Genomic DNA, 12771 nt, shown 5'->3' on the forward strand with positions numbered 1-12771 from the left:
CCCAAAAACCACAAAATTCACCCCAAAAACCCCCAAATTCACCCCAAAAACCACACAAAAACCCCCAAATTCACCCCAAAAACCCCCAAATTCACCCCAAAAAACACAAATTCACCCCAAAAAACACAAATTCACCCCAAAAACCCCCAAATTCACCCCAAAAAACACAAATTCACCCCAAAAACCACAAAATTCACCCCAAAAACCACAAAATTCACCCCAAAAACCCCCAAATTCACCCCAAAAACCCCCAAATTCACCCCAAAAAACACAAAATTCACCCCAAAAAACACAAAATTCACCCCAAAAACCCCCAAATTCACCCCAAAAAACACAAATTCACCCCAAAAACCCCCAAATTCACCCCAAAAAACACAAATTCACCCCAAAAATCACCCCAAATTCACCCCAAAACCTCCAAATTCACCCCAAAAACCCCCAAATTCACCCCAAAAACCCCCAAATCCACCCCAAAAACCACACAAATTCACCCCAAAAAACACAAATTCACCCCAAAAACCCCCAAATTCACCCCAAAAACCCCCAAATTCACCCCAAAAAACACAAAATTCACCCAAAAACCCCCAAATTCACCCCAAAAAACACAAAATTCACCCCAAAAACCCCCAAATTCACCCCAAAAACCCCCAAATTCACCCCAAAAACAATAAAATGCACCCCAAAATCCCTCAGGGACCCCCAAAACCTGTCTGGGACCCCCAAAATCCCTTGAGGACCCCCCAAAATCCCCCCAAAACCCTTCAGGGACCCCCCAAAATCCCTCAAGGACCCCCAAAATCCCCCCAAAACCCCCCTTGGACCCCCCAAACCCCCCCAGGCGCCCCAAAGCCCCCTGGGACCCCCCCATAACCCTTCAGGGACCCCCCAAAATGCCTCAAGGACCCCCCAAAAACCCCCCGGGACCCTCCCAAAACCCTTCAGGGACCCCCCAAAACCCCCGGGACCCCCCAAAATCCTCCCCAAAACCCTTCAGGGACCCCCAAAACCCTTCAGGGACCCCCCAAAATCTCTCAGGGACCCCCAAAACCTGTCTGGGACCCCCCAAAATCCCCCCAAAACCCTTCAGGGACCCCCAAAATCCCTCGAGGACCCCCAAAATCCCTCAAGGACCCCCAAAATCCCCCCAAAATCCCCCCAAAATCCTTCAGGGATCCCCCAAAATCCCTCGAGGACCCCCAAAATGCCTCAAGGACCCCCAAAATCCCCCCAAAACCCCCCTAGGACCCCCCAAACCCCCCCAGGCCCCCCAAAGCCCCCCGGGACCCCCCCAAAACCCTTCAGGGACCCCCCAAAATCTCTCAGGGACCCCCAAAACCCGTCTGGGACCCCCAAAATCCCTCGAGGGCCCCCAAAATCCCCCCAAAATCCTTCAGGGACCCCCTAAACCCCCCCAGGCCCCCCAAACCCCCCTGGGACCCCCCCCAAACCCCCCCGGGACCCCCCAAACTCCCCCTGGGACCCCCCCCAAACCCCCCCAGGACCCCCCAAAACCCCCCGGAACCCCCCAAAACCCCCGGGACCCCCCAAAACCCTTCAGGGACCCCCCAAACCCCCCCAGGCCCCCCAAAGCCCCCCGGGACCCCCCCATAACCCTTCAGGGACCCCCCAAAACCCCCAGGACCCCCCAAAATCCTCCCCAAAACCCTTCAGGGACCCCCAAAACCCTTCAGGGACCCCCCAAAATCTCTCAGGGACCCCCAAAACCCGTCTGGGACCCCCAAAATCCCCCCAAAACCCTTCAGGGCCCCCCCAAACCCCCCCTGGGACCCTCTAAGACCCCCCCAGGACCCCCCAAACCCCCCGGGACCCCCCAAAATCCCTCAAGGACCCCCCAAAATCCCCCCCAAACCCCCCCGGGCCCCCCCCCAAAATCCCCCCAGGCCCCCCAAAACCCCCGGGACCCCCGAAAACCCTTCAGGGACCCCCCAAACCCCCCCTGGGACCCCCCAAACCCCCCCTGGGACCCCCCAAATCCCCCCCAATCTCCCCAAATCCACCCTGGGACCCCCCAAACCCCCCCAGGCCCCCCAAACCCCCCTGGGACCCCCCCCAAAACCCTTCAGGGACCCCCCAAACCCCCCCGGGACCCCCCAAACCCCCCTGGGACCCCCCCAAACCCCCCCGGGCCCCCCCCAAACCCCCCCGGGCCCCCCCCAAACCCCCCCAGGCCCCCCAAACCCCCCGGGACCCCCCCAAAACCCTTCAGGGACCCCCCAAACCCCCCCGGGACCCCCCAAAATGCCTCAAGGACCCCCCAAAACCCCCCGGGACCCCCCAAAATCCTCCCCAAAACCCTTCAGGGACCCCCCAAACCCCCCCGGGACCCCCCCAAAACCCCCCCAGGACCCCCCCAAAACCCTTCAGGGACCCCCCAAACCCCCCCTGGGACCCCCCAAATCCACCCTGGGACCCCCCAATCCCCCCCAAACCCCCCCGGGACCCCCCCAAACCCCCCCGGGACCCCCCCGGGACCCCCCCAAACCCCTCTGGGACCCCCCAAACCCCCCCGGGACCCCCCGGGACCCCCCAAACCCCCCCAGGACCCCCCAAAACCCCCCCAGCCCCCCCAACCCTGCCCCCCCCGCAGGGACACGGCCAACGCCGTCAAGGAGAAATTCGGGAAGAAGCTCTACGAGTCTCTGCTGGTGTAAGAACCCCCCAAAAAACCCCCAAAAGACCCCCCAAAAACCCCCCCAGAGTTTGGGGGGACCCCTCTGTGGGCTCCGGGGGGAATCTCCCGCGCCCCCAAATCCCAAATTCCCAGGGGGAACCTCCCGGACATGAACAAGATGCTGGACAGGGAGGATTTCACCATGATGAAGAGAGCCATCTTCGCCACCCAGGTGCCGCTTTTGGGGGGCTGGGACCCCCTTTTTGGGGGGCTGGGATCCATTTTGGGGGGCTGGGATCCATTTTTGGGGGGTGGGATCCCCCTTTTGGGGGGCTGGGAGCACTTTGGGGGGCTGGGATCCATTTTTGGGGGGCTGGGAGCACTTTGGGGGGGCTGGAACACCTGAGACCCCTTTTTGGGGGGCTGGGACCCCCTTTTTGGGGGGTGGGATCCCCTTTTTGGGGGACTGGGATCCATTTTTGGGGGGTGGGATCCCCTTTTGGGGGTGTGGGACCCCCTTTTTTGGGGGCTGGGAACACTTTTGGGGGTGTGGGAATACCTGGGACCCCTTTTGGGGGGCTGGGATCACTTTTGGGGGGCTGGGATCACTTTTTGAGGGGCTGGGACCCCCTTTTGGGGGGCTAGGACCCCTTTTGGGGGGCTGGGATCACTTTGGGGGGCTAGGACCCCTTTTGGGGGGCTGGGAGCACTTTGGGGGGCTGGGATCCATTTTTGGGGGGCTGGGACCCATTTTGGGGGGTGGGATCCCCCTTTTGGGGGGCTGGGAACACTTTTTGGGGGGCTGGGACCCCTTTTTTGGGGGGCTGGGACCCCCTTTTGGGGGGCTGGGATCACTTTTTGGGGGGCTGGGACCCCCTTTTTGGGGGGCTGGGACCCATTTTTGGGGGGCTGGGACCCCCTTTTTTGGGGGGCTGGGACCCCCTTTTGGGGGGCTGGGATCCATTTTTGGGGGTGTGGGACCCCCTTTTTGGGGGGTGGGATCCATTTTTGGGGGGTGGGATCACTTTTGGGGGGCTGGGACCCCCTTTTTGGGGGTGTGGGACCCCCTTTTTGGGGGGCTGGGATCACTTTTGGGGGGGTGGGATCCATTTTTGGGGGGCGGGGACCCCTTTTGGGGGTGTGGGACCCCCTATTTGGGGGGCTGGGATCCATTTTTGGGGGGCTGGGACCCCCTTTTGGGGGGGGCTGAGATCCCTTTTGGGGGGCTGGAACAGCTGGGACCCGGTTTTGGGAGGCTGGGATCCCTTTTTTGGGGGACTGGGATCACTTTGGGAGGGCTGGGATCACTTTTTGGGGGGCTGGGATCCATTTTTGGGGGGGCTGGGATCACTTTTGGGGGGCTGGGACCCCCTTTTGGGGGGGCTGGGATCCATTTTTGGGGGGCTGGGAGCACTTTGGGGTGTGGAAATACCTGGGACCCCTTTTGGGGGGCTGGGACCCGTTTTTGGGGGTGTGGGACCCCCTATTTGGGGGGCTGGGATCACTTTTGGGGGGCGGGGACCCATTTTGGGGGGCTGGGACCCCCTTTTTTGGGGGTGTTATAAAGAAGACTCAGCCCTTCCCGGGTACCCATTTTTTGGGGTGTTGAGGGGGATTTTTGGGGTGCTGAACCCCCGAACCGGGTGTCCCATTTTTTGGGTGTCAGGGGATTTTTCGGGGGGTGCTGAGGGGTTTTTGGGGGTGCTGAGGGGGTTTTTTGGGGGTGCTGAGGGATTTTTTGGGGGTGCTGAGGGGGTTTTTGGGGTGCTGAGGGGATTTTCGGGGGTGCTGAGGGGGTTTTTTTGGGGTGCTGAGGGGGTTTTTGGGGTGCTGAGGGGGTTTTTGGGGTGCTGAGGGGATTTTTTGGGGTGCTGAGGGGGTTTTTTGGGGTGCTGAGGGGGTTTTTGGGGGTGCTGAGGGGTTTTTTGGGGTGCTGAGGGGGGTTTTTGGGGTGCTGAGGGGTTTTTGGGGTGCTGAGGGGATTTTTGGGGGTGCTGAGGGGTTTTTGGGGTGCTGAGGGGATTTTTGGGGTGCTGAACCCCCGAACCGGGTGTCCCATTTTTTGGGGGTGCTGAGGGGGTTTTTGGGGGTACTGAGGGGGTTTTTTGGGGTGCTGAGGGGGGTTTTTGGGGGTGCTGAGGGGATTTTTGGGGGTGCTGAGGGGATTTTTTGGGGTACTGAGGGGGTTTTCGGGGGTGCTGAGGGGGTTTTGGGGGTGCTGAGGGGGTTTTTGGGGGTGCTGAGGGGATTTTCGGGGGTGCTGAGGGGATTTTCGGGTGTGCTGAGGGGGTTTTTGGGGGTACTGAGGGGGTTTTCGGGGGTGCTGAGAGGTTTTTTGGGGGTGCTGAGGGGATTTTGGGGTGCTGAACCCCCAAACTCGGTGTCCCCAGCGTCAGTCGTTCCCCCCGGTGTGCACTCACAACATGCTGGACGACGCCACCGACCCCATCCTGACCACGATCCGCAGGATCGGCCTCTTCAACAGCAGCAACGACAGGGTCAAGGTGGGGGGTTTGGGGGGCTTTTGGGGGGCTCTGAGAGGGTTTGGGGGGGATTTTGGGGGGTCTGAGAGGGTTTTGGGGGGATTTGAGGAGATTTGAGGAGGTTTTGGGGGTGCTCAGGGGGGCTATGAAAGGGTTTTGGGGTCTGGAGCTCTTCAACAGCAGCAACGACAGGGTCAAGGTGGGGGTTTGGGGGGGTTTGGGGGGGTTTGGGGGGGTCTGAGAGGGTTTGGGGGGGATTTGAGGGGGTTTTGGGGGGGTTTGAGGGGGTTTGGGGGGGTTTTGGGGGTGCTCAGGGGGGCTATGAAAGGGTTTTGGGGTCTGGAGCTCTTCAACAGCAGCAACGACAGGGTCAAGGTGGGGTTTGGGGGGCTTTGGGGGGGGTTTTGGGGGGTCTGAGAGGGTTTGGGGGGGATTTTGGGGGGTCTGAGAGGGTTTGGGGGGGCTTTGGGGGGGTTTTGGGGGGTCTGAGAGGGTTTGGGGGGGTTTTAGGGGATTTTGGGGTGTCTGGAGCTCTTCAACAGCAGCAACGACAGGGTCAAGGTGGGGGGTTTGGGGGGTTTGGGGGAGTCTGAGGGGGTTTTGGGGGGGTTTTGGGGGAGTCTGAGAGGGTTTGGGGGGGATTTGAGGAGATTTGGGGGGGATTTGAGGGGGTTTTGAGGAGATTTGGGGGGGATTTGGGGGGATTTGAGGGGGTTTGGGGTGTCTGGAGCTCTACAACAGCAGCAACGACAGGGTCAAGGTGGGGGTTTGAGGGGGTCTGACGGGGTTTTGTGGGGGATTTGGGGGGATTTTGGGGGGTCTGAGAGGGTTTTGGGGGGATTTGAGGAAATTTGAGGGGGTTTTGGGGGGGTTTTGGGGGGATTTGAGGGGGTTTTGGGGGGATTTGAGGGGGTTTTAGGGGCTTTTGGGGTGTCTGGAGCTCTTCAACAGCAGCAACGACAGGGTCAAGGTGGGGTTTGGGGGGCTTTGGGGGGGTTTTGGGGGGGTTTTGGGGGGGATTTTGGGGGGTCTGAGAGGGTTTGGGGGGGATTTGGGGGGATTTGAGAGGGTTTTGGGGTGTCCGGAGCTCTTCAACAGCAGCAACGACAGGGTCAAGGTGGGGGTTTGTGGGGGTTTTGGCGGGTCTGAGAGGGTTTTGGGGGGGTTTTAGGGGGTTTTGGGGGTGCTCAGGGGGGTTTGGGGTGTCTGGAGCTCTTCAACAGCAGCAACGACAGGGTCAGGGTGGGGGTTTGGGGGGTCTGAGAGGGTTTTGGGGGGAATTGAGGGGGTTTTGGGGGGGTTTTGGGGGGATTTGAGGAGATTTGGGGGGGATTTGAGGAAATTTGGGGGGGATTTGAGGGGGATTTGGGGGGATTTGAGGGGGTTTTGGGGTGTCCGGAGCTCTTCAACAGCAGCAACGACAGGGTCAAGGCGGGGGCGCTTTTGGGGGGGTCTGAGAGGGTTTTTGGGGAGTTTGAGGGGGATTTGGGGGGATTTGAGAGGGTTTTGGGGGGGATTTGGGGGGATTTGGGGGGGTTTTGGGCATGCTCAGGGGGGTTTTTGGGGTTCACACCCCTCTTTTTCCCGTTGAAGATCATTTTCCACCCCGAGTTCCTGTCCTCCACCAGCCCCCTCCTGCCCGTGGACTACGAGGAGTTCGTCCGCGGTTGCCACCTGGGGGTCTTCCCCTCCTACTACGAGCCCTGGGGGTACACCCCGGGTAAGAACCGCCCTCGGGGGGGGGTTTGTGACCCCCCAAAACCCCTCCTGGAGACCCCTCCCCAAATAACCCCCCCCCCGTGTGTGTGTGTGTGTCCCCCCAGCCGAGTGCACGGTGATGGGGATCCCCAGCGTCTCCACCAACCTGTCGGGCTTCGGCTGCTTCATGGAGGAGCACATCGCCGACCCCTCGGCCTACGGTCAGCACCGGGGGGCTGGGGGGTCCCTGGGGGCTGGGGAGGGGTCACTGAGACATGGGGGGGTTCACAACACCTGGGGAGGGGTCACTGAGACATGGGGAGGGGTCAGTGAGACATGGGGAGGGGCTACTGAGAGCTGGGGAGGGGTCCTTGAGACCTGGGGGGGGTTCACAACACCTGGGGAGGGGTCACTGAGAGCTGGGGAGGGGTCAGTGAGACATGGGGAGGGGCTACTGAGAGCTGGGGAGGGGTCACTGAGAGCTGGGGAGGGGTCCTTGAGACCTGGGGGGGGTTCACAACACCTGGGGAGGGGTCCCTGGGGGCTGGGGAGGGGTCACTGAGACATGGGGAGGGGTCAGTGATATCTGGGGAGGGGTCACCGAGACCTGGGAGGGGTTCACAACACCTGGGGAGGGGTCACTGAGAGCTGGGGGGGGTTCACAACAGCTGGGGAGGGGTCAGTGAGACATGGGGAGGGGTCACCGATATCTGGGGAGGGGTCACTGAGACCTGGGGGGGGTTCACAACACCTGGGGAGGGGTCACTGAGAGCTGGGGAGGGGTCAGTGAGACATGGGGAGGGGTCACAACACCTGGGGAGGGGTCACCGAGACATGGGGAGGGGTCACAACACCTGGGGAGGGGTCACCGAGACCTGGGGGGGTTCATAACACCTGGGGAGGGGTCAGTGAGACATGGGGAGGGGTCAGTGAGACATGGGGAGGGGTCACTGATATCTGGGGAGGGGTCACTGAGAGCTGGGGAGGGGTCCCTGAGACATGGGGAGGGGTTCACAACACCTGGGGAGGGGTCATGGAGACCTGGGGGGGGTCAGTGATATCTGGGGAGGGGTCCTGGAGACCTGGGGGGGGTCAGTGATATCTGGGGAGGGGTCCTGGAGACCTGGGGGGGGGTTCACAACACCTGGGGAGGGGTCACTGATATCTGGGGAGGGGTCCCTGAGACATGGGGAGGGGTCAGTGATATCTGGGGAGGGGTCACCGAGACATGGGGGGGGTTCACAACACCTGGGGAGGGGTCACCGAGACATGGGGAGGGGTCACTGAGACATGGGGAGGGGTCACTGAGACATGGGGAGGGGTTCACAACACCTGGGGAGGGGTCACCGAGACATGGGGAGGGGTCACTGAGAGCTGGGGGGGGTTCACAACACCTGGGGAGGGGTCAGTGAGACATGGGGAGGGGTCACTGATATCTGGGGAGGGGTCCCTGAGACCTGGGTAGGGGTCACCGTGACCTGGAGGGGTCACTGAGAGCTGAGGAGGGGTCACCGATATCTGGGGAGGGGTCACCGAGAGCTGGGGGGGGGTCACCGATATCGGGGGAGGGGTCACTGAGAGCTGGGGGGGGGTCAGTGATATCTGGGGAGGGGTCCTGGAGACCTGGGGGGGGTCAGTGATATCTGGGGAGGGGTCACCGAGAGCTGGGGAGGGGTCCTGGAGACCTGGGGAGGGGTCACCGTGACCTGGAGGGGTCACCGATATCTGGGGAGGGGTCACCGAGAGCTGGGGGGGGTCACTGATATCGGGGGGGGTCCCCAGTCCCCTGATTTTCTGTGTCCTGGGTTTCTTGGGGTCTCTGATTCCCTGCGTGTCCCTGTCCCCATTCCCCGTGTCCCCATTCCCCGTGTCCCCTGTCCCATCCCTGTCCTTGTCCCTGTCCCCACCCCAAATTCCCATCCCAAATTCCCAATCCCCGATCCCCAATCCCCGATCCCAATCCCCGATCCCAATCCTGATCCCAATCCCCGCTCCCGATCCCGATCCCTGATCCCAATCCCCGAACCCCGATCCCCGATCCCGATCCCCGATCCCAATCCCCAATCCCCAATCCCCAATCCCCGATCCCGATCCCCGATCCCAATCCCCAATCCCCAATCCCCAATCCCCGATCCCAATCCCCGATCCCAATCCCCGATCCCCGATCCCAATCCCGATCCCCGATCCCAATCCCGCCGTGTCGGTTCCGCAGGGATCTACATCGTGGACCGATCCCAATCCCAATCCCGATCCCAATCCTGATCCCAATCCCGATCCCCGATCCCAATCCCCGATCCCAATCCCCGATCCCCGATCCCAATCCCCGATCCCAATCCCAATCCCAATCCCGCCGTGTCTGTTCCGCAGGGATCTACATCGTGGACCGATCCCGATCCCCAATCCCGATCCCAATCCCCGATCCCGATCCCAATCCCCGATCCCAATCCCCGATCCCCGATCCCAATCCCCAATCCTGATCCCAATCCCGCTGTGTCTGTTCCGCAGGGATCTACATCGTGGACCGATCCCAATCCCAATCCCAATCCTGATCCCAATCCCCGATCCCAATCCCGATCCCAATCCCCGATCCCAATCCCAATCCCCAATCCTGATCCCAATCCCGCTGTGTCTGTTCCGCAGGGATCTACATCGTGGACCGATCCCAATCCCAATCCCAATCCTGATCCCAATCCCCGATCCCAATCCCCGATCCCAATCCCGATCCCAATCCCCGATCCCGATCCCAATCCCCGATCCCAATCCCGCTGTGTGTTCCGCAGGGATCTACATCGTGGACCGATCCCAATCCCTGATCCCAATCCCAATCCCAATCCTGATCCCAATCCCGCCGTGTCTGTTCCGCAGGGATCTACATCGTGGACCGATCCCAATCCCTGATCCCAATCCCAATCCCCGATCCCAATCCCAATCCCCGATCCCAATCCCCGATCCCAATCCCCCTGTGTGTTCCGCAGGGATCTACATCGTGGACCGATCCCAATCCCGATCCCAATCCCCGATCCCAATCCCAATCCCGATCCCAATCCCGCTGTCTGTTCCGCAGGGATCTACATCGTGGACCGATCCCAATCCCCGATCCCAATCCCCAATCCCTGATCCCTGATCCCCACCCCAATCCCAATCCCGCTGTGTGTGTTCCGCAGGGATCTACATCGTGGACCGATCCCCGATCCCAATCCCCGATCCCAATCCCAATCCCAATCCCGCTGTGTGTTCCGCAGGGATCTACATCGTGGACCGATCCCAATCCCAATCCCTGATCCCGATCCCGATCCCAATCCCCGATCCCGATCCCAATCCCGCCGTGTCTGTTCCGCAGGGATCTACATCGTGGACCGATCCCAATCCCCGATCCCAATCCCCGATCCCAATCCCCAATCCCGATCCCAATCCCGATCCCGATCCCAATCCCCGATCCCGATCCCAATCCCGATCCCGATCCCAATCCCGATCCCGATCCCAATCCCAATCCCCGATCCCAATCCCAATCCCCGATCCCAATCCCAATCCCAATCCCCGATCCCAATCCCAATCCCCGATCCCGATCCCAATCCCCGATCCCAATCCCGCCGTGTCTGTTCCGCAGGGATCTACATCGTGGACCGATCCCAATCCCCAATCCCCGATCCCAATCCCGCTGTGTGTTCCGCAGGGATCTACATCGTGGACCGATCCCAATCCCGATCCCAATCCCGATCCCGATCCCAATCCCGCTGTCTGTTCCGCAGGGATCTACATTGTGGACCGATCCCAATCCCCGATCCCCAATCCCAATCCCTGATCCCAATCCCAATCCCGCTGTCTGTTCTGCAGGGATCTACATCGTGGACCGATCCCAATCCCCGATCCCAATCCCCGATCCCAATCCCCGATCCCAATCCCCGATCCCCGATCCCCGATCCCGATCCCCAATCCCCGATCCCAATCCCGCCGTGTGTGTTCCGCAGGGATCTACATCGTGGACCGATCCCAATCCCGATCCTGATCCCAATCCCCGATCCCAATCCCCGATCCCCGATCCCAATCCCACCGTGTCTGTTCCGCAGGGATCTACGTCGTGGACCGATCCCGATCCCCGATCCCGATCCCAATCCCACCGTGTCTGTTCCGCAGGGATCTACATCGTGGACCGATCCCGATCCCAATCCCGATCCTGCCGTGTCTGTTCCGCAGGGATCTACATCGTGGACCGATCCCAATCCCGATCCTGATCCCAATCCCGCTGTGTGTTCCGCAGGGATCTACATCGTGGACCGATCCCCGATCCCAATCCCCAATCCCCGATCCCAATCCCGCTGTCTGTTCCGCAGGGATCTACATCGTGGACCGATCCCAATCCCGATCCCCGATCCCAATCCCCGATCCCGATCCCGATCCCCGATCCCAATCCCGCTGTGTGTTCCGCAGGGATCTACATCGTGGACCGATCCCGATCCCAATCCCGATCCTGCCGTGTCTGTTCCGCAGGGATCTACATCGTGGACCGGCGTTTCCGCGCTCCGGAGGAGTCGTGCGCGCAGCTGACGGCGTTCCTGTACGGCTTCTGCCAGCAGAGCCGGCGGCAGCGCATCGTGCAGCGCAACCGCACCGAGCGCCTCTCCGACCTGCTCGACTGGAAATACCTGGGCAGGGTGAGACCCCCGGGGGTCCTGGGGTCACTCTGGGGGTCCTGGGGTCACCCTGGGGGTCCTGGGGTCACCCTGGGGTCACTCTGGGGTCACTCGGGGGTCACTCGGGGGTCACTCGGGGGGTCCCGAGCGGGGCTGGCAGCGCATCGTGCAGCGCAACCGCACCGAGCGCCTCTCCGACCTGCTCGACTGGAAATACCTGGGCAGGGTGAGACCCCCGGGGGTCCTGGGGTCACTCTGGGGTCACTCTGGGGTCACTCGGGGGTCACCCTGGGGTCACTCTGGGGTCACTCGGGGGTCACTCGGGGGGTCCCGAGCGGGGCCGGCAGCGCATCGTGCAGCGCAACCGCACCGAGCGCCTCTCGGACCTGCTCGACTGGAAATACCTGGGCAGGGTGAGATGGGGCTGGGGTCACTCTGGGGTCACTCAGGGGTCACTCGGGGGTCACCCTGGGGTCACTCTGGGGGTCCTGGGGTCACCCTGGGGTCACTCTGGGGTCACTCTGGGGGTCCTGGGGTCACCCTGGGGTCACCCTGGGGTCACCCTGGGGTCACTCTGGGGGTCCTGGGGTCACTCTGGGGTCACCCTGGGGTCACTCTGGGGTCACTCTGGAGTCACCCTGGGGTCACTCTGGGGGTCCCAGAGAGGTTCCTTGGGACTTTGGAGGTGTCTCAGGGTGTTTGGGGGTGTCTCAGGGGGGTTTGGGGGTGTCTCAGGGGGGTTTGGGGGTGTCTCAGGGGGGTTGGGGGTGTCTCAGGGGGGTTTGGGGGTGTCTCAGAGGGGTTTGGGGGTGTCTAAGGGGGGTTGGGGGTGTCTCAGGGGGGTTTGGGGGTGTCTCAGAGGGGTTTGGGGGTGTCTAAGGGGGGTTTGGGGGTGTCAGGGGGGTTTGGGGGTGTCTCAGGGGGTTTGGGTGTCTCAGGGGGGTTTGGGGGTGTCTCAGAGAGGTTTGGGGGTGTCTCAGGGGGTTTGGGGGTGTCTCAGGGGGTTTGGGGGTGTCTCAGGGGGATTTGGGGGTGTCTCAGGGGGTTTGGGGGTCTCAGGGGGGTTTGGGGGTGTCTCAGGGGGTTTGGGTGTCTCAGGGGGTTTGGGGGTGTCTCAGAGAGGTTTGGGGGTGTCTCAGGGGGGTTTGGGTGTCTCAGGGGGGTTTTGGGGTGTCTCAGGGTGTTTGGGGGTGTCTCAGAGGGGTTTGGGGGTGTCTCAGGGGGGTTTGGGTGTCTCAGGGGCTTTGGGGGTGTCTCAGGGGGTTTGGGGGTATCTCAGAGGGGTTTGGGGGTCTCAGGGGGGTTTGGGGGTGTCTCAGAGGGGTTT

At 61.8% G+C, this 12771-nt stretch overlaps 1 protein-coding gene across 4 annotated transcripts in view; it reads left to right on the top strand.

Annotated features, from left to right (window-relative positions):
• Window positions 1–12771, top strand: part of GYS1 (glycogen synthase 1) — a 40316-nt gene that overhangs the window by 23123 nt on the left and 4422 nt on the right. For 3 of the 4 annotated variants that reach the window (XM_086871623.1, XM_086871624.1, XM_086871625.1), the window contains exons 10-15: window positions 2609–2668; window positions 2786–2864; window positions 5023–5136; window positions 6709–6835; window positions 6939–7034; window positions 11302–11465. In XM_086871623.1, the coding sequence (XP_086727749.1) occupies window positions 2609–2668; window positions 2786–2864; window positions 5023–5136; window positions 6709–6835; window positions 6939–7034; window positions 11302–11465 (640 nt within the window). Of the gene's footprint in view, window positions 1–2608; window positions 2669–2785; window positions 2865–5022; window positions 5137–6708; window positions 6836–6938; window positions 7035–9025; window positions 9105–11301; window positions 11466–12771 lie in introns of those variants that run through there. The other variant, XM_086871626.1, reaches the window with a different exon arrangement.

Source organism: Cyanistes caeruleus, chromosome 36, assembly GCF_971803275.1.
Source record: "Cyanistes caeruleus chromosome 36, bCyaCae1.hap1.1, whole genome shotgun sequence".
Lineage (NCBI taxonomy): Eukaryota > Metazoa > Chordata > Aves > Passeriformes > Paridae > Cyanistes > Cyanistes caeruleus.